The 26779-nt window shown below is 37.3% G+C and overlaps 1 protein-coding gene across 1 annotated transcript; it reads left to right on the plus strand.

Moving 5' to 3' along the window:
- The first annotated feature begins 14017 nt into the window (after positions 1-14017).
- LOC110867687 (glutathione S-transferase T1) lies at positions 14018-15615 on the plus strand. The gene is made up of 7 exons (XM_022116694.2): positions 14018-14152; positions 14280-14353; positions 14423-14483; positions 14578-14631; positions 14736-14815; positions 14920-15122; positions 15214-15615. The coding sequence occupies exons 1-7, from the start codon at positions 14088-14090 to the stop codon at positions 15388-15390; spliced, it is 714 nt and encodes a 237-aa protein (XP_021972386.1). The 5' UTR covers positions 14018-14087; the 3' UTR covers positions 15391-15615.
- Positions 15616-26779: the final 11164 nt, after the last annotated feature.

Raw genomic sequence — 26779 nt, forward strand, 5'->3', positions numbered from 1 at the left:
CATTTCTTTTCTGATACGGTTTACCCCCCCTGATAACCACCCAACCAGTTGTTTCTGTTGTTATTGTAAAAACGCGGTGGATTAACCGATTTCTTGTTATAAACCCTATCTTTCTTTCGACTTAGATTATTCACTGCTGATAACTCGACTTCAACAAGTTTGAAAACATTTGTCAATTTGTTCATGTTAACATTCTCGATCGGAAACTCTGAATCCGAAAACAACTTATCCGAACCCATCATCTTGTACATGACAAGGTTTGATTCTTCATCTAAGTTGTTCTTGGACTTTTGTTTCGGAATGTTTATCCAAGAAACACCCATCCTCCTCAGAAGTGTCACAATCCGGTTTAAGCACTTTGTCTACCACACTTTTCACCACATCATTTTGGACACCCTCGTCATTGGAAGACGTGAACGTGACATCAATGTTCTCAGGAAGTTTAACATCACTTTCTTCCTCAATTTCCAACAAACTAGACTGCTTTTTCGTGTAGTTGTCTAAGATTGGCGGTGGAACTTTGTGAAACCCTACACCCGTTCCATCAGAAAACACATCCTCGCCAGCTTTGTTTTTCCCTATAGGTTTGGGAACAATATACTGCAAAACAAAGCTTACTGAGCTATAGCTGTTTAACTTCAACTGAATTCTTTCATTTTCAATTTCAGGTTCTTGAACTTTAAGTTTCAATTTAGCAATTTCATCCAGTTGATTGTTAATTGATTCTTCTTTTATTCTCACCACAGCTCTTAGATGTTCGTTTTCTTTAAACGTTTTGCCATTTCGATCATCACTATCTTTGACAATGCTTTTCAACTTTTCAAACTTTTCAGAAATTTGACGGTTTTCAAGAATTAACTTTTCATTTTCACATTTTATTTTCTCACGTTCAGTTTTATCATGTTCGATTTGAGCCGTTAATTCTTTGATCTGTTCAGTTGAAGCTTTTACAGTTCTGTCACGACCTAGAATCTGATCCTCAACATTTTTAACTTTCGTTGTCAGATTCTTGATTTTCTCATTGTTAAGGTACGTGACAGTGCTACAAAAATTGCATTGTTTGGTGCAATTTTTGCAGTCAACATTTCCGTCGACCTTGTTACCTGACGCATTTGTTGACGCAATTTGACTGACCTGCCCCTTTGAATCAGTAACAGAATTAGGGTCTACCTCAAGTGCTTTCGCAGCTAGCACTTTGTCAGCCATCTTTCCCAGGTTCTCAGCCGTCAACTCCTGCGTAGTATCAGTCAAGCCAGTATCAATCTGCTTTGCTTTCTCGAACTCTTCCTTTTCTTTCTTCTCTTTCTCTTCTTTCTCCTTTCTCTCTTTTTCTTTTTCTTCTTCAATCATCTTCTCTGTTGGCGTTCCCCACCATTTGTGCTGCCAGTACTCATCATCCTCTTTTATCTCCTTGATGATGGCTTCCATATCGAGTGTGCTGTCATCAATCGCAATGTTTCCATACCGATCAAGATAGCATTCCCTGTCTGGATCCCATCTATTTGCTCGTCTTGCTTCCAGATAAACACGAGAGATCCTCAAGATTCTGTTTTCAGCAATCATTTTTCGATAACAATACTTCTGCTCATCAGTACGATCATCTTTCCATGGAATCGGTTCATCATCATTCGCCATGAATGCGTAACCAACCGCATCTTCTTCCGGTAACACTTCTTTACTCCAATCGTACCCCTCATCATCATAAATCACAGCAAGAGCCCTTGATTTATCTCTGTTATCATCAGCCTACTTCAATCTAGGCGGCTCGGATTTATTCTGATGATAGATTGCCTTTTTGTAGTAATCATCTCGAAATGGATTCTCTGACTCATCGGCGTACGCATTTCTGCATTCACGCTTGAAGTGACCCTTCTGCTTACACTTAAAGCACGTCACCTTGGATTTGTCGAACCCCAACTTTGTAGGTGGACCACCGATCGTCTTTCTCCCAGTAATCTCCATGAAGCGTTGTGCACGTCGAACTGCACTTGCCATCGCCCAACGAATGTCGATCAGTTCCATTTCTTCGGGATCTATCTGATCGTAATCTTCTTTCGTCAGATTTGTATTCCCGATCTTACCAGCCACCAACCCTTCATATGATTCCAACACAGATGCCAAGAAAACCATCTGTTGCTTAGCCGACTCTTCATCAAAATTCTGTGCGTTCTTCAAATCTATCGCGATGTTGCAAGAAAACTTCGCATCAGAACGATTTGCAGAAGATGTAGACCCACCGTGATAACCACTGTGACTTCCGCTGTTTGGACTGCTTTGACTTTCTTTGTTTGCTGAAGAGACATTCTCAGCAGAAAATGCAGTTTTCGGAGAAGTAGCTTTCGGCATCAAGCTTTTCAGATAGTACAAATCCAGGTTTTGCTGATAAGATGAGTGATTGACTTTGTATGTTTTCTTTAGCTCTAGCTCATGACTTTCAAGTCTCTCAATCACCAAATCTGGAGTCAACTGTTTAGGAGCAATAGTGTTCTTCAACATCAGTGCGTAATATCTCCAATCCACTTGATCTGGTAATGAATCGAATAGTTTGTCAACAAGTTCTTCATCAGAATATGTGATCTTATGTCGCGCAAGTTCCAGCTTCAGATGACCGAACCTTTCAATCATTTTGCAAACCGATTCATTTTTAAGACAACCAAACATGTCAAACTCTTTTCTAAGAAGTTTCGTTTTATTTTTTACAATCTCTTTACTTCCTAGACACTTCTTCTTGAGTTTTTCCCATAAATCTTTTGCATTGGAGTAGTCTATCAACGAAATGATGTCTTCCCGCACCGACTGAAACAGTAAAGCCACACACTTTTGCTCGGCTACAAATCCTTCAATTTCTTCAGCTGATCTCAATGCTTCACCATTCTTCTTTCCATTTGCATATCCATTTTTCATACTTTTCCAACTTGCAAATGCGAAAGCCATCAACCAGTCTTCGAATTTTGTTGACCACCTACTATAATCTTCTATAGCCATCAGCTTCGGAGGTTTGTTGAATGTACCAAATGCAGTCTCCGACTCCCAAGCTTCTTTCTTTTTCTCTTTAGGTGTATCCTCATTCGTATTGCTCGAAAACGTATCATTATTTCCAGAACTTCCCATGAAAGCGTACATGTCGCTGAAAGGATTCATGAAAACATCATCCATTTTGATTGTACCTGCTTAAACAACCAACACTTAGAAAAATTTTCCGAAACTTTTGAAAATCAGGACACAAAAGCGAACCTATCTGTACAGATGACAGATAAGCGAACCCAACAATGTCACAAAAGCGAAACAAACAATGTCATAAAAGCGAACCAGTTGATGTCCTATAAGCGGACCTCAACTATCACTAAAAGCGGACCAGAAAGTGTCACAAAAGCGGACCAGTTAATGTCTGTTCGAGCGGACCAGACTTGTTCGTTCGAGCGGACCAAGTAAGGCCCTAAAAGCGAAACAAAATCTCGCGATGTCCGTAAAAGCGGACCACAGTTTTTAACCGATTTTGACCATTTTTAGTCCGAATTTTAGCCTGAGACTTTCTAGGGTTTGTTATTAGTATGATTTACACGTTATACTCAATTTTCAGACAATTTCAACCGTAGGAACCACTGAAAATCGAAAAAGTATGAGAGAAAGTGAGTAGAAAAGAGAAATTTTTGTAGATCTAAGTTGTAGTAGTATGAACTCCTCGTCTTGAGCTCTGATACCACTTGTTGGACCGTTGTTTGACCCTAAAACGTCAGTCAAGGTAGCTCATCATCACATATAAAGGCGGAATCAGTATATATGATGTTACAACAGCTTGTCCTTTCAATTCCACTGCTTTTATTGCTTTCAAATGTAATTTTGACAGAGTTTTGCACCTGAGCATACACATCCACGCACACAGATCCGCTCCAAATGACAGACTATTTATAGACATGGTGGTTCGCTAATATGACAGGTCATATTAGCGGACCTGTTACTCTTTGACTTAAAAGCGGACCTCTAATGAACCCTATGAGCGGACCTCTACCAAATGACCATAAAAGCGGACCTATGTCTAATTTACATAATATTGACATTTTGACCACCTGTTGACCAGTCTTGACCTCAGACTTCTTGTAGACGTAGTGATGTGCGTGAAGTGTGATATATTTTTGATGTATATTTTTAAGCCCTTTTTACACTTTTAACCAAGTTTTAAATTTATAAAACACGATATTTACTAACACTAAACACACATATGGGCAAGTGCACCCATCGTGGACGTAGTATAGTGTTGGTAAGATACCGAGGTCGTCCAAGGACACAAGAGCTTTTAGTACCGGTTTATCCTCAACGTCTAATCAAATCAAAAAGGTTAGAAAAGGTTTTTAAACTAGAAAAATAAAAACTTACTAAATGCTGAAAAATAAAAACAGATAGACAAGATGAATCACTTGGATCCGACTCGTGTATTAGTATAACCTTTGATTATTTTCGCACTTTTGCACTTGTTTAAGAGATTATCTTAGTTATTGTAGTAGGCCCCTCTTTTGGAGGCGACGTTACCCTCAACCCAGTAGTTTGAGTCAGCAAGGATACAATCCTAAAGGGTTGGATTATTGGAAGATAATGAATTAAGTTATTAATGCAAATTATGGTAGGCCCCGCTTTTGGCGGTGACGTTACCCTCGGCTAAGTAGTCTGAGTCAGCAGGGATACAGTCCTAAATAGCCGAGTTATAGTATTAATAGTAGTTAACTTATGAGGGGGTCAAAGAGTTTGGATCCCCGCCATCCAATACCTATGGGCATTGAAGGAGATCCTACTAAATTTGACCCAGGTCCCTTGCAGGACCTCTAAACGCTGAACAAGGGCAAGACCCTTACCAAACCGTTCCCTTAACCCCCGACCAGGTAGCCAACATACCTCCATATAGACCGTGGAGATATGAATGGTGAAAATCTTTTATTTTATATAGACAGTAAAATAATGCCAAGACACCACGGACAAACGATAAGGAAAGATCACCTTCAACATAAGTAACTAGTTATTAAAGTCATTAATACAAAACCAAATAAAAAGTGCAAAAGATTAAAAATAAAAAGTATTATACTAAACACTTGTCTTCACCAAGTGATGTAAGAGACTTAGGCAAACATGGAATATTGGATCCCGAGACGACTCACACACTCTACGATGGACAATGGATGATGGTGGTGGATGATGGTGTTATGGTGGTGGTGGGTGGTGGATGAAGTGTGAGAGAGGTGGTGTGCCAAGGGATGAGTTGGAATGAAACCAAGCACTCCTATTTATAGGCTGAACAGAAGGCTGGGCACGGCCCCTTGTCCGCTGGACACGCCCCCGTGCCCGTCTGACACTCTCTCTCTTCATTAATTGTAATTCGCAATTACAATTAATGCGCCTGCTGTACTTTCGCCACGCCCCCGTGCTCACTGGACACGACCCCGTGGTGGGCAATAGAAGCTTCTACAGGTTTGTCTTTTCTGCTGCTTCTTGGGCACGGCCCCATGCTGGCTGAGCACGGGGCGTGTTCAGTCTTCTGTTTTCTCTTCTTTGCTTGGGAGGATGCCGTTGAGGGTTCGGGCAATCTACTTTTGTTCCTTTTCTTGTATTTATGCTAGAATTAGCTGTCTTTTTGCTTCTTTTGTGTATTTGAGCTCATTTCATCCTGAAAATACAAAAGGAAGACAAAAACACTCTTTTTCCAACATTAGTACTTAAAAAGGGTTAGTTTTATGCCTCATTTGATGTAATTTATATGTTGCATTTTATACACATCACGTAGTCAACAGACATCCTATGCATCAACACCGGAGATGAAATATTTGTAAGAGCAAGCCTTGACACGTGGCTCCTGTTTAAATACAGTTTGTTTGGATGGAACACTTCTCTGATTCGACGAGTGACGAGCATCGTCTTTCTTTGATTCATGGGTTTTAGAAGGGGGCTTACTATGAGCCACAGATTGAGTCTTAGTACGAGTACCACTTGATTCCTTGAACTGTCTATCAAGAGCTATAGTGACAGCATTGTCAATCAATGCTTGAAGATCTGCACTAGCTACGTTTACTCTGGTGGTATCATTTCTCTCCCTCGGATGACTGTTAACTTCTTTTGATCTAGACATACTGAATCTTGATTACTATAAAACAATTGACAATATTGTATTCAGAGGTTGTTATGGAATTATCATTTTTGATGATTCATTAACCATGGTAAATATAAACCATATTGATTAATTTGTTAGTCATATCTATTTAGGATTTTCATTATAATTTATCCTTAGTTATAAATCATTAAAGATAATAGAGTGGTTCATAAGGCCTAGTCACAAGGACAGTTTTAAATTATAAGCCATGATCTTATAAGATCGAGGCATTAAGGTTTGAACATAGTTCATCGCCTTTTTCCTGACAGGGAGTCATAGACTACAACTGTCTTTTGTCCTATTGGACAATGAATATAGCCCGTAGGCACCTCATCACTAATGGATATTTAAATTAGGTGAAAATAAGGAATTGGAAGAATCCAATACAAGGATGACTAGTGTGATTTTATCGAATCACATTTTGCCAGGAGTGCTAACATGTTTTCAGATGTTAACAGGGATTTGAATCTTAAAAGGGTTTTACCATCAGTGCCATGTCTAAAATGACATATGGGCTAGGTTATACCTTCAAGATTTCCTTTCAATATTTATTGGTAGATCAATTGAAAAATGGAAATGATAATTTTATTTATTTCATACAATATATCCATACATATAATGACTAATGAAAATTTGAATTAAAACATTCCATTAAATTGAAAGAAGTAGACAGCTGCCCTAAACGGGACTTTTAAATAAATAACTTGCCCATGCAAGGGCTAAATAAAGGAAGCCAAGTCCACGCAGGGACCAAGTACATAAATAAAATGTCCACACAGGGACTTAATTGGAAATAAGACAAATAAATAGAATTTCAGTAATCCCTCTTCATCTTTCCCTTTATAAGGTTTGCCAAACCCTTAAGTAGACCCTGGCGGCTTCTACGCTCCTCATGTACCTGTTGCTCCACCTCGTGCAAAGAGGAATAATTAGAAAATTAATAAAAGAAATATTGTTGGAAATAAGTAGTTTGTAGCCTACTTAAAATTAACTAACACAAAAAATTGAGGGGCCAAAGAGGAATAATTATAAAATTGGTTTAATATAATGAGAACAAAAAATAAAACACACACACTAGGTGTGTGTTCTGGATCGAGCAGAAGAAGGCTCCAATGATCCAAAAACCATAGTTCAACAAATCTTCAAATTGAAGGGGCAATCGAAGACCAAATTCGGGTTCGAATATATATATATATTAGCGATCACCTAGTCGCGGTGATCAGAAGGTATGTCACAAAACCTAGATTGGTTAAAGTTGAATTTTGAGACAAGTAGGTTACTTGCAAATAGATTATTGGATTATAATCCAAAGTTGAAATTGAATGTTTATGTATGTTTAATTTCATTAGTTATGATGAAATTTTGAAGAAATTTATGCAATGTTACTTGTAAGTGATTAACAAGTAAACTCGGAAGTGGATTTTGACTAAATAGCGAAGATGATGGTATATTTGTGCTTAAAATCATCATAATTGATAGTTGAAGGGAGATACTTGAACAATTTGTAGGATCGTGTTCGGCCCTGTTTGAGTCGATCAGAAGAATTCCTATCCAAATCAAGAGGCGGAAACTAATGATTTGGTGCAATTTCAGCCAGATTCACTTAAATTTGCTGTTGTATTGATCTTGTTAACAATTACAGACTTTGACAGCACTTCGGCAGCACTTCGTGGCTAACCGGAAGAAAAACACCTTCAACTATGTGTTTAGTTTCGCTTGGATGATCCCTATTTATAGATCACTAGGTTCCGCTTATACGGTCATGTCCGTATAAGCGAAACTATCATACTCACATAAGCGAAACCATTACAACTGACACATAAGCGAAACTAACCTATTGACACTCAAGCGAAACCTATTTAAACACCTGTTTCTAGTATTTCGTGTCATATCTAATCTATACATCACTAGACTCGATATAAGACGTAGTCGACAGACGTAGTGCATCAACAAACTCCCCCTCGGATGTTGATGGAGTCTTCGAGTCTTCAATTGTCAATCTACTGTCTTTATCAGTCTTCAATCTTCCTCTGAAGTATTTGTTATTTACAGAATCCTCAAACTCTATCTTCATCATCAACAAACTTTTCTCTCTCAGATGTTGACACGATGTCTTCATAGTTGGACACAAGATGGCCAGCTCGTTTGACCTTTTAGTATACGCCTCAATCTCTGATCCCGTCATTTTCAGATTGAAGAACTCCACCTCCAACTTGTGGATGTCATCTCGTGTACAGTATTCTCGCTTGATTAGTTCCTTGAAATCGTTCCAAGGGGTGGCGTTAGCAGCTACCAATCCTAACATCTGAACTTGCGCATTCCACCAAGTCAGCGCAATGCCTTCTAGAGTACCAGTGGCGTACTTCACCCTACGAGCCTCAGGGCATTCACACATCTCAAATACGGACTCGAGCTTTTCAAACCAATGGAGGAGTCCAATCGCTCCTTCAGTGCCACTGAATGTGCTAGGACGACAGTCCATGAAACTCTTGAAAGTGCAAACAGGTGGCTGAGCGTGTTGACCTGGTGTGTATAAGAATCAGGACAAGGTCAAACACAAGAGTTGGTTTAGGAGTGTAGGATCTAAAGTACCTAATGTGAGTTACGACTGCAGGGTATACCTCCTGCTTGTGCGGCTGCAAGTGCCGCAGCAACTTGTTCGTTAATCAGAGCCGTCAACTGGGCTTGAGTTATGTTAATACGTCCAGCCATGATCTTCATATTAAAGGCAACATAAGTGAGAGAGGTTCGCGAAAAATGCGATGACAGAAGAGAGTAAGCACACAAGTGTTCTCAAGCAATAGTTGTTATGTTTATCTAAGCATACCATGAGCGAAGTCCTATGTAATCTAGCAAGTAGGCAATGTAAACATGAATAGTAGTACCTATAGTGTTGAGTCTTGCACGTGGAGCGAAGCGTCGTTGTGGATCGTTGAGCACTGTACAAGTTATAGTCTGGTTTTAACAAAAACTTTTTCCCCTTATTAAAACCAAGTTCACTATAACCAATGGCTCTGATACCAATCTGTCACACCCCCAAAATCCACCCGCGGAGTATCACCGCCTGGAGGCGTGACACGACCAGGATCAAGCCACCAATCATATTGAACATTGAAAGTAATAAATAAAAGTCATTCATCAATACGAAAGGTGTTCAAAACCAAAACATAATCAAGTGTGTAGCGGAAGCATAAATGTAAAAACCCAACATAAGTAATAAGTTTATAATGTCATAAATGTTAACATGGCATCCACGATCCATGTCCCACAACGACTGCGCCTCCCTGTGCAAGCTCCATGTGTACCTATCGACCTGCAAGGTATGTAACAACGAGTCAACAATAAAGTTGAGCGAGTTCACAGTTGGTTGTTTAGTTATAGTATTCGTTTCGTAAATCGTATGTACGTTTTGTAAACCATGTATCGTATTAATTCGTATCGTGGCCTCCCAGACATGTGTGCGAAGATTAGTTGGGGTGGGGGGGGGTTTCCCCTGTATTCCTAGACTAGTTGTATTTGTATTTGTATCGCGGTCTCCCAGACATGTTTGCGAAGATTAGTATTCGTATCGCGGTCTTACAGACATGTTTGCGAAGATTAATGTTTGTATCGCGGCCACCCAGACATGTGTGCGAAAATTAGTGGGGGCTTCCTGTGTTTTACTAGTCTAGCTGTATCTATAGGTGTCCTACACCTAACGAGGTCAATGGTACGTATTCCAATAGCGATGAAAGTACAAGAAGTCATTCAAAACCCATTCCCACCCCGGGAATCCCATGCCTTGGTAAGATTGTGAACTCACCTTGGTTTGCTCGGCAGATAAACAAAATGGTCACTTGAGTTATATGTGGTCAACCACGTCCTAACATGGTTACCATACAAGTCAGGCCTACGATCAAGTATTGCACGTATGCTTACATAGAACTAGCAAGTAACGAACACATAGTATTCATGACATACACGTAGAGCAATATCAGACAAGTTTATGTAAAAGCCCAATGTGAATCGCCGGCACAACCTATTGTGCGATCAGCACAACTTGTGCGATCCACAATGGATTGTGCGATTGGAAAATCAACCCGGCCCAAAAGCATCAAGAACCCCAACATGTACACGGCCCAAACATTTAGCAGAAAGTAACTTGTGCGACCCGATTAGTCTTGTGCGATTGGGTTTTGGGCTTCGAGGCCCAACAGCCCAAGTGCTCGTGTGTGGCCCAAGCCTTGGGCGATCGGCACTGTCTTGTGCGATCCACAAGGTCTTGTGCGATCATGCAGTTGCTGATTGTACATGGTGCTTATCTACTTGTATCCCTGTTGTGCGATCGTGTTGTGCGATTGGTCTTGTGCGATCAGGTCTGGTCTTGTGTGACCTGATCTTGTGCCACCGGGTGAGAACTTGTGCGATTGAGAGGTTGGTGTGATTGGTTACGTTATTCCTAAAATCTTGCAATCAGTTACACGGTTTCCATTTATGAAATTTATCAATTAACAACACCAACAGTTTTCAATCATACATATCACGATCAAACCAAGCAATTATCGTCTAATTCATAAGAACCCTAGTCTTAATCATAGTGTGGATAACAATCTTAACCCTAAATCATAATAACAGATTCATGACTATCATGCACCCTATCAATTTCAACACACCCATATCGTCTAAACACATCACAGCCGAGGAACACACATTCGGTTCTTGATTAATATTACACAATCCGATTCACATAATCATCATCACATAAACATCATCATTCATTATGTGTACAACTCTAACCATTACATCAAATCATGGAATCGTAACATCGACTAACAAAACATAACTCGTGAAACACTAACCGATCGAAAGATAAGATGAGAATTGATCCGAACAATGAACAAGAAGGTCTTCGAGAGAAGGAGTCCGGCTGCCGTCGAGTTCGTGAGGGAGAGAAAGAGAGAGTAGGGTTTTGATGTGTATAGAGTGACAGCAAATAATAGGGGAGCAAGACCTCACAAGGGTTTTGTATCAACTTATATAGATGAGTGGTCGAACCCTCCTAATGGGTTGCCCTTTTGGGCTTCGAGTACAATAAGTGTAAACCGAACAGGCTTGTGTGCGATTCGGGTTGTTGTTGTGCGATCCGTGATGTGTGCGAGGTGTTATATATTTTTGATGTATATTTTAAGCCCTTTTACACTTTTTAGCCAAGTTTTAAATTTATAAAACACGATATTTACTAACACTAGACACACATATGGGCAAGTGCACCCATCGTGGACGTACTATAGTGTTGGTAAGATACCGAGGTCGTCCAAGGACACAAGAGCTTTTAGTACCGGTTTATCCTCAACGTCTAATCAAATCAAAAAGTTAGAAAAAGGTTTTAAACTAGAAAAATAAAAACTAACTAAATGCTGAAAAATAAAAATAAAATAAAAACAGATAGACAAGATGAATCACTTGGATCCGACTCGTGTATTAGTATAACCTTTGATTATTTTCGCACTTTTGCACTTGTTTAAGAGATTATCTTAGTTATTGTAGTAGGCCCCTCTTTTGAAGGCGACGTTACCCTCAACCCAGTAGTTTGAGTCAGCAAGGATACAATCCTAAAGGGTTGGATTATTGGTAGATAATGAATTAAGTTATTAATGCAAATTATGGTAGGCCCCGCTTTTGGCGGTGGCGTTACCCTCGACTAAGTAGTCTGAGTCAGCAGGGATACAGTCCTAAATAGCCGGGTTATAGTATTAATAGTAGTTAACTTATGAGGGGGTCAAAGAGTTTGGATTCCCGCCATCCAATACCTATGGGCATTGAAGGAGATCCTACTAAATTTGACCCAAGTCCCTTGCAGGACCTCTAAACGCTGAACAAGGGCAAGACCCTTACCAAACCGTTCCCTTAACCCCCGACCAGGTAGCCAACATACCTCCATATAGACCGTGGAGATATGAATGGTGAAAATCTTTTATTTTATATAGACAGTAAAATAATGCCAAGACACCACGGACAAACGATAAGGAAAGATCACCTTCAACATAAGTAACTAGTTATTAAAGTCATTAATACAAAACCAAATAAAAAGTGCAAAAGATTAAAAATAAAAAGTATTATACTAAACACTTGTCTTCACCAAGTGATGTAAGAGACTTAGGCAAACATGGCCTTGATTGTCAAGAACTCTTACTATCAATCTTGGATCCCGAGACGAATCACTCACTCTACGATGGACAATGGATGATGGTGGTGGATGATGGTGTTATGGTGGTGGTGGGTGGTGGATGAAGTGTGAGAGAGGTGGTGTGCCAAGGGATGAGTTGGAATGAAACCAAGCACTCTTATTTATAGGCTGAACAGAAGGCTGGGCACGGCCCCGTGTCCGCTGGACACGCCCCCGTGCCTGTCTGACACTCTCTCTCTTCATTAATTGTAATTCGCAATTACAATTAATGCGCCTGCTATACTTTCGCCACGCCCCCGTGCTCACTGGACACGGCCCCGTGGTGGGCAATAGAAGCTTCTACAGGTTTGTCTTTTCTGCTGCTTCTTGGGCACGGCCCCGTGCTGGCTGAGCATGGGGCGTGTTCAGTCTTCTGTTTTCTCTTCTTTGCTTGGGAGGATGCCGTTGAGGGTTCGGGCAATCTTCTTTTGTTCCTTTTCTTGTATTTATGCTAGAATTAGCTGTCTTTTTGCTTCTTTTGTGTATTTGAGCTCAATTCATCCTGAAAATACAAAAGGAAGACAAAAACACTCTTTTTCCAACATTAGTACTTAAAAAGGGTTTGTTTTATGCCTCATTTGATGTAATTTATATGTTGCATTTTACACACATCAATCCGAGTCATATATATATACATACATACATTCATATAATACAAACATAATGTCTCATAAACGTTCATTAAACCAACATATCAGATAATCACACAAAGTTCACGTACGTTACATTAAGCACAAAGATAGGTTCTGAAATACGAGTTGCCACATTATCACCAACTTGAAAGAAATTTCGTCCCGAAATTTGGTACGTACTCACTGAGGAAGCTAGTTAAGTTGCATGGTTTTCCTGGGGTGTCACAAAAAACGCTCGTTTTTTTGTGCAATTTTTATAAAAAATAATGTTGTATGAAAGATTTATAAACGTTTGAAAAACGGAGGAACTGGAGGAGAGAGAAACTATTGCTTTGGATTGACTAGAATACATTTACACAAACTCACGCACCTCCATCTTTTTTTATCAATTATACCCCTTTAACCCTTTATTAATCAATTGATGATTAAGATTACTTCCTAACCTTCTAATCAAAATAAACTTTCTAGTATATCCTGATCTTTAAGTTTAAAAAAAAAATCAGTTTCATGAAAAAGAAAATGTAGGGTCCGCGTCACGGAGCATGATTACCTAACATTTATACCAATGGGGTGGTGGTCCATTGGCAAACTCAAAGACATATCCTTTAAAACACTTAGGTTAGAAAGGAGAAAATATTGAGTTCAAGTCTTACAGACGACAATGGATTAAAGTTGTTAAAATTGTTAACCAATATTAACTCTCGTTGACAATCACCAACAAATATATTCACCCAAATCATACGAAAGGTTTACAGCAAGTTGCTGTGACCCATTACAATCCACAGAAACCATCACTAACAAATATTAACCCAAGGGGACCCTCGTTGACCAATATAGCCAATACTAGGCCAATAATGACCTCATTGATGACTAAGGCATCCCAACATGAATTCACACATATATAGTTGCCGGCTAGTTGAAAAGTGCAATACTTACTAGAAGATATTATACGTGTACAAATAAGGGCCATAATTAAAAGATTTGATAATCAATGCGTTCATATTAAAAAATACCATGTGATTACGTATCTCAACATATATATAAACAAACCAGATGCTCTTCATCTCCACACTAAAAACTCAAAGACGTGAAGTTTGATCAATTTCCTGAGAGAAAAATGACACTGAAAGTATACTGTGATCGAATGTCTCAACCGTCTCGTGCAATTCTTATCTTCTGCAAGTAATTAAATTATTATATTATCATCCATATGTTCTTTCTTTCTATTATTGATCGATGTATGTATTATTTAGAAACAATGTTGAATCTTTTCTAATGTAAGTGTTTGTTTCTTGTGTGTTATATAAAGGATGAATGGGATAGATTTTGAGGAAATCACCATTAATATCTTGAAGGGCGAGCAACACACCCCTGAATATAAAGGTTTTTTTAGTTTAATATTTATGAATAAAATAAACAAATAAGTATGTTTAACATTCTTGTTTTGTGCAGCGATAAATCCCATGTGTCAAGTTCCAACAATAGTTGACGGAGATTTTACACTGTTTGAGAGGTTCTTGCTTCTTCTGTATCTTTTATGGTTCGGGGTTTAGGGTTTATGTTACTTTCCATTATGTAATAAGTAAAAACATTGTGTGTGTTTGCAGTCACGCAATTCTTATCTACTTATCTAGTAAGTACCCGGGAGTGGCTAGTCACTGGTGAGTCATTTTCCTTCTCCGTCCATATCTTTATGCAAATTCTAAACTATAAATTAAAACCGTTATTTTTGTAATTTCGACATTTAACTTTTATATCTATATAGGTATCCGAGTGATCTTGTTGAAAGAGCCAAGGTCCACTCCGTTTTAGACTGGCATCATGCCAATTTACGCCGTGGGTCAGGTAATATAATCATATATATATATATATATCTAAAATTTCCGATATTTAGTATATTTGTACTGAATGATTTCATGATGTAATCGGTTTTATGCTTCGGATTTCAGTTGGAGTTATTGTAAACAATGTCATGTTACCGCTAAATGGCGTCCCATCAAACCCTCAAGCGGCCGAAGAAGCTGCGAAGACACTTGAGAAAGCATTGACGGTATTAGAAACCTTCTGGCTAAAAGATGGACCATTTTTGGCTGGAAGATCTCAACCGTCAATTGCTGATCTCAACTTAGTATCTGAAGTCATGGAACTTGAGGTAATGATATAAATATGTTCAACTTTCTTGTTTCTTTTCCAATGTTTTTCATTAAATTTGTATCAAAACACTTAATTTCATGAGTTTTAAGCTTTTGAGCGAGGAGCTTCATGATCGGATATTAAGTCCCTACAAGAAAGTTCTTCGGTGGGTTGAAGATACAAAGAATGCAACCGCGCCTCATTTTGAAGAAATTCACGGGGTTTTGTTTAAAAAGCGAAAAGAAATTCGCGAACTGATGGCCGCAAAATCTGGGAAAACTGAGTGAAGATATGAGTGGTATCTTAATCATTGAATCTATGAATAATCATCTAATAAAGTTTTGAATTTCGGGTTGTGCCAGACATTGTGTGAAGGTTGATTTTATTTTTTCCATGTCATTGGGGAGTTTGGAAACAATGCATACATTTGCTGTTGTTTAGCGTTTTTTATGTTTGAATTAAATAAATTAAACAAGTTATAATTTAATGTTTGTTTTTTGTTTGGATTTGAAGCTTATTGTTCTGTACTTTGATTTTCCCAACAAATGATTTATCTTGGCAAGGTACCAAATTTTTAATATTCGTTTGGCAACATCTAGTAACAAATGACCGAATGGGAATCGCCACTGTTCATGGATCTTGACATCTATATGTTTATTATTTATTTTGTTAAAGTATTTTAAACTTATAATTAGTGCGGAACTAGCCAAAAAGTTAGGGGTATCCTATTTTTTTTTAGGATTAGGAGTATACTTTATATAACAGAAACGGAGTTGATGGATATTTTTACACTACGAAAATGGAGTTAAGGGGTATTTTTACACTACGGAGACGGGGTTAAGGGGTAACTCGTGCTACCCCTATTAACACTCTATGTCCGCCACTGCTTATAATATTTATGATTTTGTGTTGTGGTGATATGCATTATGAAAATTATAGGGGCGTGATTAGGTTTGATAACGTACGCCTTCAACAGAGTCTCTCTGGGTGTTATATGGACATGAAGAGTGAGACACGTTTTTAGTATGATGCCAAATATGAAAATAAATTTGAAAAATATTGACCGAAAGAGCATTAAAAGAGGTTAACTATTAAATATTTTTTTTTGAAAAAGCGTTATGATACTGATGTGGTGAAAAAGACCCTTTAGATGTAAAAATTATTGTTAAAAAATTTAAAAGACTAAATTTAATAATCCAACTCTCTCGTTTGATTACTTAATTAAATCTCTTAATCTTAATCAACCTTTCATGTTTAGTTTGGTGGCTAGGTTTCACCTAAAAATTATCAACTAAGCAAGGTATAGTATTAGTTATGACCTATGGCATGCAAGCCAACTGTTTAACCTCTTAGGGTCTAAACTAGGGGTGTTAAACGGGTCGTGTTCGCAGGTTGGCGGGTTTAACCTGACCCAAACCCGAAAATTTTACACGAACCCGAACCCGAAAATCGTATCATACATATGGACCCGAACACGACCCGAAATTTCGTGGGTTGACCCGAACACGACCCGTTCAACCCGAAATTTTTTAAATTTTTCTAAAATTAATATACTAAAATTAAAATTTACTTAAAAAACACAAATGTATATAATATTACAAATTCTATGTTAATTTCTCTTTTTAAGTTATAATCAAGGCATAAAATACACTCCCCATTTAATTTACGTCATAAAATATATTGTAAAAAATTATAATATAGTATAAATGTGTTAAACGGGTCAACTCGTCAACCCGACCAGGTTAACCGAAACCTGACCCGTTAACCTAAACGGGTTCGCGGGTTCAACCTGAAACTGACCCGAACCCGTTTAGACTAAACCTAAACCCGCGAATTCGTGTTAGGTTCGTGTCGGGTTTTCGGGTCGTGTTAGAAATTCACACCCCTAGTCTAAACAAACGATCCAGGAACGAGTTACTCTGCATTGCATTCTTACAAACTTTAATTGAGTTGACTTTAAATGATAACCGCACCGAAGCCTAATTCAAGTATAAAGCGTTCATGCTAGAAATTCAAACACCGATTTTGATTAGACTCGCGTGATTATACCAAAATACTACTTATAAAAATATAATAATATAAAACTTAGTTTCACAATAAAGTTCATTTTGTATAACTCCGATAAAAAGCCAAATAATATATATTGTTGGTGTTACTCCAAAGTGGTTGAGAGTTTTAATCATATGGGGAATACGTACAAATTTTAAAGGAGGTTTAGAAGGTGTGATAGTTAGTGATAATCTAATAAAGAAAAGTAATTTTATGCGATGTAGAAGAGAGTGACGTGATTTTTATCTTTTTAAACGCTTTGAATTTGAACTTAAACTATCTTCAACGCGGTATCTATCGATGAATCCTTAGGCGATGTGAAAGAGAGATACGCGAGCGATTCTGATGGAGATAGGATTACACCCATGCCACCTCCCATCTTGTGGATTTCTACTTGAACGTGACATAGTGGTTGGCAAGAGTCCCTCAGGCACACAACCCAATATCCATCCTACATGATGGATTTGAATCTTATTTTACATACAATTAACACACCTCTCCCTTTTGTCTCTTTCTCTATATTTATATATAGATATAGAGATAGAGTGAAAAATACATGGGAATGATATTTTGTAGTGTGAAAATAGAATGACCTAATTATAAGTATAGTCTACTTACAATCATAATGTCAGATAGATTATAATATTTAGTATTTTTTTATGATAAACCTTATTTTTGTCCCATTACATCAATTAATTAAACTAGTTTTTGCTCCGCCCGCGTTGCGGGGTAATAAGGCAAATATTTCTCTCTCATAACATGTATGTCTGTACAAAGGGCAAAATCGGAATTATATTTTGAATGGGAGGCGAAATCATGATTTTAAACTTAGAGCAAAATCATAACTTTGAGCTAGGAGGAAAACATAATTTTTTTTAACTGTGGGAAAAAACGTAATTTTTAGCTGAAGGCAGAATCGTAATTTTGAGCTAGAGGAAAAAACAATATTTTATTTTTAACTGAGGGAAAAAAAGTAATTTTAAACGGAGGGCGAAACCGTAATTTTAAATTGGGAACAAAATTAAAAAAGAGTTTTTGAATCGAGGGCAAAAGCGTATTTTGAGCTAGGGCAAAATTATAATTTTATTTTGAGCTGGGGGCCAAAATGTAATTTTAAACGAAGGAAGAAAGCGTAATTTTAAACTGGGAATAAAATTAAATAAATAATGAGTTGGTACAATAGAGAAGTGACAGACAGCTAATAATTTTGAGCTAGGGGAAAACATAATTTTATTTTGAACTGGAGGCAAAAACGTAATTTTGAGCAGAGGGCAGAATCGTAATTTTGAGCTAGAGGGAAAAACAACATCTTATTTTGAACTGGGGGCAAAAACGTAATTTTAAACGGAGGACGAAACCGTAATTTTAAACTCGGAACAAAATTAAAAATAAGTTTTTGAATCGAGGGCAAAAGCGTAATTTTGAGCTAAGAGCAAAAGTATAATTTTATTTTGAGCTGGGGGCGAAAACGTAACTTTAGTTAGGGGCAAAATTATGATTTTATTTTTTAGCTGGGGCAAAACCGTAATTTTAAACGAAGGACGAAAGTGTAATTTTAAACTGTGAATAAAATTAAATTAAAATATGTTGGTCCAATAGGAAAGTGCCAGGCAAGCTTTGCCTGGCACTATTCCTTTTAACTTGTAAATTAATATGTAGGGTAATATTAGGGGTGCAAACGAGCCGAGCTACTCGAGCTCGGCTCGAAAAAAAGCTCGAACGAGCCGAGCTTAAACGAGCTCGAGCCCGAGCCTAAAAACAAGCTCGTTTAGTAAACGAGCTCGAGCCCAAGCTTCGCTTATCGAGCTCGAGCCGGCTCGCGAGCCTAATCGAGCTTTATGTTTATTTATTTTTTATTAATATATTAAACATATATTTATATAATAATAATTACCATTTATATAAATATAAAAAAATAACTAAATTATATGTATAATAATAATTATAATTAATATAAATTAATTAATAAATACTAAACGAGTCGAGCCGAGCCGAGCTCGAGCTTGAATAATTACCTTCGAGCCGAGCTCGAGCTTCAGAAATAAAGCTCGAATCGAGCCGAGCTCGAGCTCGAGTTTTCATATGTTAAACGAGCTCGAGCTCGAGCCTGGTCGAGCACGGGCTCGGCTCGGCTCGTTTGCACCCCTAGGTAATATGTTGGTCTAATAGGAAAGTGCCGGGCAAGCTTTACCTGACACTATTCCTTTTAACTTGTAAATTAATATGTAGACTTGCCTAACACTATTTCTTTTAAGTTGTAAATTAATATGTAGGGTAATATATTGATCCAACAGGAAAGTGCTAGGCAAGCTTTGTCTGGCACTATTCCTTTTAACTTGTAAATTAATATGTAGGGTAATAATTCAAATAAAACGGTAAACATGTATCATCCATATAAAAGTTATATACCATGTAATTACATAGAAATAAATAAATTATAGAAGTCAATTAAAAGATGGATTTAGGAACTTTTAAACTTTATTTATATCATACTTCATACAACAATTGTGCTTACATCAACATTTTTCAATTAGATAAACACAACCATTAATGTCGTTAAAAATATTATAGTTTGATTAATGTTGATTTTTTTATAGATTAATTAATGTTGGTGATTTTGATGTTATCAATGTATTTAAATGTAACTTCATTTATTCGTTAAGATCACATGACATTTAAGCTATAGAAATTTAAGATATGTTCAGTAACACTACTAAGGACTAAGGAGTATCACTAACGGAAAATAACTACCATTATTTACCAAAGGATCTCTAATGAAAGGCAATAACACAAAAAAAAAAAAATGTAAACTGAAGTAGTTGAAAATATGTCGGTGTTCACCGACTGATTACCCACAACATATTACACATATGGTTAAACTGAATTATTACCGACAAAAACTTTTGAAGGGAACTTACTTGTGACCTCGTTTTTGGAGGAAATAGTTGTCATACCCCGCTAAAGTGGAAACACGCGAACTGTAACCAAAAAGGTTTTTGAAGCATAAATTAAGAACCGCTTACATGATATAAATACCAATTGATTTACAAATCGTTTGACAGCCTCAATCACTATGATTCAAATACAAGCCTACACTATAGGACTAAATTAAGACTTCCAAGAGCTTGATATTCTTGTATGTATGCAAACTCAATCATAGACCTTCCAGTATAATTAAATACCTAGAAAACATGTTTTAAAAAATCAAATAATGTTGATGAGTTCAAAGGTTAAAAGGTTCAACTATAAATTTGTTCCAAGGAAACAGTTTATGAAAGATTATATGCACAATTTATGTAATACTAATTGATCCTGCTAATGACTAGCTAGGAAATTAACAAAACAAGATATCACAAGCCTATAAGCAAGCCAAGAAAAACGATTGCGCCCCACAGTGTTGGAGCGACAATAAGGATGGCAATCAAGTCATGATGGCAATTAAGAATCATGATGGCAATTACAAGTACTACAGTAAGGGTTGGAGCGACTAATCAGCAGTGACAATTACAAGTACTACAATAAGGGTTGGAGCGACTAATCAGCAGTGGGGGGTATCAACCCAATAGATCTATTCGACAATTCTATGGCTATAATCATAGCTAATGGTTAAAGTTAACGAGGACTTTCAATCTCACAACATCAACCAAACTCAAAACCCATGAACACATAAAAATCACATATTACATCTACAACTAGCATACACTTTATTGAACATAGCATGTCCCCCTTCCAAAAAAAACCAAAAAAAATTATAATACAGTAAAAAAGGGCCTTGTAACTCACGTGGATTCTGAGCAAAAGCTACTATATAAACTAAGTCCGAGAAATGATATTCAACCCACACGTGTCCTAAAAAAATATAAGACACTAGTGGTCTAAAACCATCCGTAGTGGGGCGTAGTTTTTAATTTTTTTTCAAAAAAAAACGCCGGATAACGCCCCGTCACCCATTACACCCGGCGTTTCCGGGCGTTTTTTTTCGAAAAAAAATCCGTCTCGCATTTTAATTAAAACGCTGAAATTTGTATTGGGGTGCGAGATTGGACCGTTGCCAAACGGTCAAATGTATTTAATTATTTTTTTTAATCCAAAAATTTACCCACTATATATATATATCAACCCACTTTCTCCTATTTTTTTATAAAAAAACACTTACATTCTCTCCTACTTTCTCCTATTTTTTATAAAAAAAACCCACTTTCCTCTATTTTTTATACAATCATGCATCCATTCTGAGCCCCTTTTGGTGTCCCCGCAAGTCCCACGAACCCGAACACAACCCAACCGCAACACCCGTATAACCTTCAAGACATGAACCCGAGCTTTTTAACGTACGCGACTTACTTGAGTGGCGCCACTCCTTTTGTGCCTCCCACCTTCGGCTATGGTCAAGCCGGCGGGTCGCAACCTTCACAACAACAAGCCGAATCCGAACCCGATGTCGATGTCGTGCAGGAGACGCAACCTGAACAGGTGCAAGACAAATCAAAACGCGGTATAAGGTCGCATAAGAAGAAGGATAAGGACGAACCTTGACGTACAAAAACTACCATTAAATGGACGAAGGAGGAGGAATTCACCTTGACTCGGGCGTCGCTCGACATTTCGGAGGACGAAGAAACCGATAACTCTTATATTTTTTTTACTTATTTTTTACTTTTATTTTTAACATACAACTTATATTTTTTCTTTTTTTTTTAATTTGTAGCAAACTTTCAAACGGGCCCGTTTTTTGGGATATGGTTCGTGCACTCTTTTTTAGCACGTGGGGTCAAGGCGAACATCGGGACAAAGATTCCATTTCTAGCAAATGGACCGACATCAACAACAAGTCTCACGCGTTCCAAGAAGTTTACCAACATAACTAAAATACTCGCCCGAGCGGTGAAAGTGACGTCGGGGTTTTAACGAGGACTTTGGAGGAGTTTGAGAGGATGAAATGCCCTTTCACGTACTATAAGTGTTGGGATCTACTACGAAAAAGTCCAAAGTGGGCGCTAGTTAATCCAATGACGTCTAGTAGTAGACGTCGAGCTAAAAGGTCAAAAACATCATCCTCCGTTGACCCTTCAACCCCGACATCGGATGCCCGCAATGTCGATTTAAATGAGGTGGTAGACGTTGACGAGGAAGTTCAAGAAGAGTTTACCCGACCCACCGGTAGAAGAAAGGATAAGCGAACCGGGAAAAAAACGGTCGAGTCGTCTTCCTATCTCGAGTTAAAGGAAGATTTCGAGGAGATGAACCGTCGTCTCCAAGACATTCGCGACCTCGGCCACCAACGTTATGAGATTATGAAAGAACGAGTGGCCGAAACCAAAAAGTTTAACGAGATGCAAGAGGCGAGGCAAATGGAAAAGGACATTGAGTTTTTGTCCAAACCTATCGACCACCTTCAAGGCGATGCGTTGATCCTTCCGTAAATGCATCGCCAAAAAATTCGAGAAAAATATGGACTCTAGATAATCTTCTTTTTTTTAACTTTATTTTTTTTCTGTTTTTTTTATTTTCTGTTTTTTTTTTCGGTTTTTTATTTTATTTCAACTAGTGTAATTTTTATTTTAAATTAATGAAGTTTTTTATGTTTTAAATTAAAAAAAATAATTGGGAAATGATTGCATGGACGTTATTGGAATAATGCCCTACTACACCACTTTATGCTATAATGCCCCATGCTGACTGGGATGACACGTGTCGAATAATGCCCCATGGTGGGGGCATTAATTTGATTTACCATTACACATGGTCTAATAATGTGTCTACATGACTTGTTAATCACCCACCTTGTTAGACTTAATCAGATGTTTATTCTTATGAAAAACATTAAATGACCCGTTGGTGATTAATTATTCAAGTGTTCACCGTTCTATATAATAGCACACAGATATATATATATATATATATATATATATATATATATATAGGGAGCTGTTAAAATAGAAACCACCTCCAGTTGTAAGAACCGTGAGAACCACTTTCAACCAATCAGATCATGCCAACTAAAAGGGTGTTTTGGTCTTTTACCCCAAATGTCTAATCCCCCTCCTTCTCTCTTCATTAAATACCCCCTGACATTCACCATACACCCCCAAATGTTTCTATTTAAATCATACATGTTCCATTTATTCATTCTCTCTCTCTCTCTGATATTTCAAAACCCCAAATTGTAACCATTCTCTCTCTAAAAATACCCATAACACGGAAGAATGCTTCGACAGATTCAATCCACCACATACCCTCATCTCTCTCTCTTGAAAAATGATTCGACAGATTCAATCCACCACACACCCTCATCTCCGGCCCCCTCCCCCTTGTACAGTTGTACCCCCTGCTCATCGCCGACAAGGCCGGAGAACAGAAACGGAAGCTCCATGAGATCACCACCGCTGCCATCATCGCCGCTCCGATTGGGGGGTAGTGAGCTCTGATTTGATGTTGTGGTTGTTGGTGTCCCGATCTATGGTTGTTGGTGTCCCGATCTATGATGTAGGTGCCCCGATCTATGATGTTGTGGTTGTTGGTGTCCCGATCTATGATGTTACGGTGGTGTTTGGTCGGCGGTGGTGGTTCTAACAGCGGGTTAGTGGTGGCGGTTCGACGGTGGGTGGTGGCGGTTCGACGGCTGGGTGGTGGTGGGTCGACGACAGGTGGGTGGTGTGTGATCTAGCATCCATTTTTATGGGTTTAGTTGATTTTTCTGATGATTCTTGGTTCGATGGTATTTTTGGTATATGTTCTTTATTTTTGGAAAGTTTTGCTGATGATTCTTGATTTTTCTGTTTTGTTGGTGCTTTTGAAAGTTTTGATCTGTTGATTATGTTTGATATGGGATGATTTTTGTTCTTGAATCTAGTGCTTTTTTGAGGGGTTGATTTGTGTTCTTGAATATGGTGCCTTTTTGATGAACTTTTGATTTTTGATATGTGGGTTTTGATGAACTTCCGGTGATTTTGCTTTCTCTAGTAATGAACTGTTGATAGTTTGATTCTGTTTTGATGAACTTTGAAAATTTTTGATATGTGGGTTTTGATCTGTTTTGATATAGTCGATTTTGGGGCGGCGATGATGCAAAAAAAAAAAAAAAAAAACCGCAGATTTTGATGACGATGGCGCGGCAAGGACGGCGGATGGTAGGTTTTTTAAACCTGCAACCCCAATTTTGCAGCCTTTTGATTATCGGATAATCTGAGCCAAACCCCGTTTTTTTTTTCGAGATACACTTTGTGTTGATGTTGTTGGTTTTTTATTCCCCCCCCCCTAGTCGAGGATGAAAACAATATATCTGAGACGCTTAACCGAGTTTGCGATTTTTTGGGTGCGTTCGTTTTTGCGTAAAAAAGTTTTTTGTAAAAAAAAAATCAAACCGTAAAATTTTTAACGTAAACCGTAAACTTTTTAACGTAAAAATGTAAAACGTAAAACGTAAAAAGTTTTACGTAAAACGTAAAAAGTTTTACATAAAACGTAAATTTTTTTTACTAAAACATAAAAAACGTTAACGTAAAAAACCTGAATTTAAAAATGTTAACGTAAAAACGTAAATTTTTTTTTACCAAAACATAAAAAACGTTAACGTAAAAAACCTGAATTTAAAAAATGTTAACGTAAAAAACGTTAACGTAAAAAACCTGCGCGTAAAACGTAAAAAAACGTTAACGTAAAAAACCGGGGCGGAAAATGTAAAAAAACTGGCGCGTAAAACGTAAATAACGTTAACGTAAAAAAACCGGCGCGTAAAACGTAAAAAAACGTTAACGCAAAAACCGGGGCGTAAAACGTAAAAAACCGATGCGTAAACGTAAAAAAACGGCACGGTAAAAAACGGCGTTAAAAACGGCGCGTCAAAAAAACGTAAAACGTAAAAAGTTTAACGTAAAACTTAAATTGTAAAAAGTATAAAAATCTTTAAAAAAAATCTGAATTTAAAAATGTTTTTAATAAAGAAATTATGTTTAAAAAATAAAAGTAATAAAAAGTAATTAATGAATAAGACAAAAAGGCAATTAAATATAATATATATAAAAAGACAAAAAAAGTAATTTTACTTATATACCCCTTTCAATTAAAATATTAAAGACATAATAAGACAAAAAGACTTAATATTATTTTTAAATACTTTTAATCTCCTCCATCCAACAACTTGATCTAATGGCTAGAAAGTGGTTCGCGCAATTCTTACAACTTGAGGTGGTTTTCATTTTAGCGATCCCCTATATATATATATATATATATATATATATATATATATATAGGACAAAGATCCGTTAGGAACCACCCTTTATTGCGAGAACCGCGAGAACCAGTGTGAACACAAACAGTAATACCTAAAAAAATCTAAAAAACACCCAAAATTTTTTTTTTTATTTTTTACTATTTTTTATATAAAAATCGCTACTTTTAGTATCCAAAAAAAAAAAAAATTTTTTTTAAAAAAAAAAAAAAATTTTTTTTTTGGCTACTAAAAGTAGCGATTTGAACATAAAAAATAGTAAAAAAATAAAAAAAAATTTAGATTTTTTTTTGATTTTTTTTTGATTTTTTTAGATTTTTTAGGTTTTTTGGGGGGTTTAGTTTTTAGCATTTTAGCTGGGGGGGGGGTGGGGGGTTTAGGTTTTTGGGGGGTGGGGGTGGGGGGTTTATGTTTTTGGGGGGGGGTGGGGTGGGGGGGGGGTTAGGTTTTTTTTAGGTTTTTTGAGGGTTTTAGTTTTTAGCATTTAGCTTGGGGGGGGGTTAGGTTTTTTTGGGGGGGGGGGGGGGTTAGGTTTTTTTTTTTGGGGGGGGGGGGGTGGGGGGGTTTAGGTTTTTGGGGGTGGGGGTTAGGTTTTTTAGGGTTTTTTTAGGTTTTTTTAGCTATTTTAGCTTGTGTTCACATTGGTTCTCGCGGTTCTCGCAATAAAGGTGGTTCTCGCATGAACCTTACCCTATATATATATATATATATATATATATATATATATATATATATATATATATATATATATATATATATATATATATAGAGAGAGAGAGAGAGAGAGAGAGAGAGTAGGGTTCCTACGGAAAGTGTGTTTTTCCTAGAAAGTCTAGGAAGCGATCTTGTCCATCCGATTGGCGTGTTTAAGGGTTGAGATCAAATCAATGGCAATCTTGTAATAATTTACTATATTTAATAGATTGTTTTAAATGAGGAGGGGCAATTTCGTCCTTATGTGTGTTTTAAATCAATCAAAAATAACCGTCAGAGATATCACATCTCCTTAATACACGCCATTTTCCCTCTCTCTCTCTTTCTCTCTCTAAAATCATACCAAAAATACAACGAAAACCCTCTAAAATCATACCAAAAATACCTAAAATCATGGATCAAGATAAGAGATTTACCAACTTCTATATACGTAAGATCTTCCCAACATTGTGTTCTGTGTTTTAGTAGGCGATTAGGGTTCAATCGTGTTCTACATTGAAATAATTGATGTTTGAAGGGAAGAGATTCAAAGAACAGAGGGATTTGAACAAGATGGATGGAAGCAGAGATGAAGTCGCTGGAAGAAAAGTTGAAGTTGCTGGAAGCACAGTTTAAGTCGCAAGAACCCTAGGTGTGTGTTTAAAATAACAAATGTTTGTAGGTATTCCGTTTGTTGTGGATGA

The sequence above is a fragment of the Helianthus annuus genome, chromosome 7 (assembly GCF_002127325.2).
Source record: "Helianthus annuus cultivar XRQ/B chromosome 7, HanXRQr2.0-SUNRISE, whole genome shotgun sequence".
NCBI classification, from domain to species: Eukaryota; Viridiplantae; Streptophyta; class Magnoliopsida; order Asterales; family Asteraceae; genus Helianthus; species Helianthus annuus.

What these genes read in the sequence shown, in the direction of transcription:
- LOC110867687 (XM_022116694.2), top strand. Translation starts at nt 14,088, where the DNA reads ATGACACTGAAAGTATACTGTGATCGAATGTCTCAACCGTCTCGTGCA. An exon ending in ACACACCCCTGAATATAAAG is followed by an intron (nt 14,354 to 14,422) that starts GTTTTTTTAGTT and finishes TGTTTTGTGCAG; the next exon opens with CGATAAATCCCATGTGTCAA. An exon ending in GATTTTACACTGTTTGAGAG is followed by an intron (nt 14,484 to 14,577) that starts GTTCTTGCTTCT and finishes GTGTGTTTGCAG; the next exon opens with TCACGCAATTCTTATCTACT.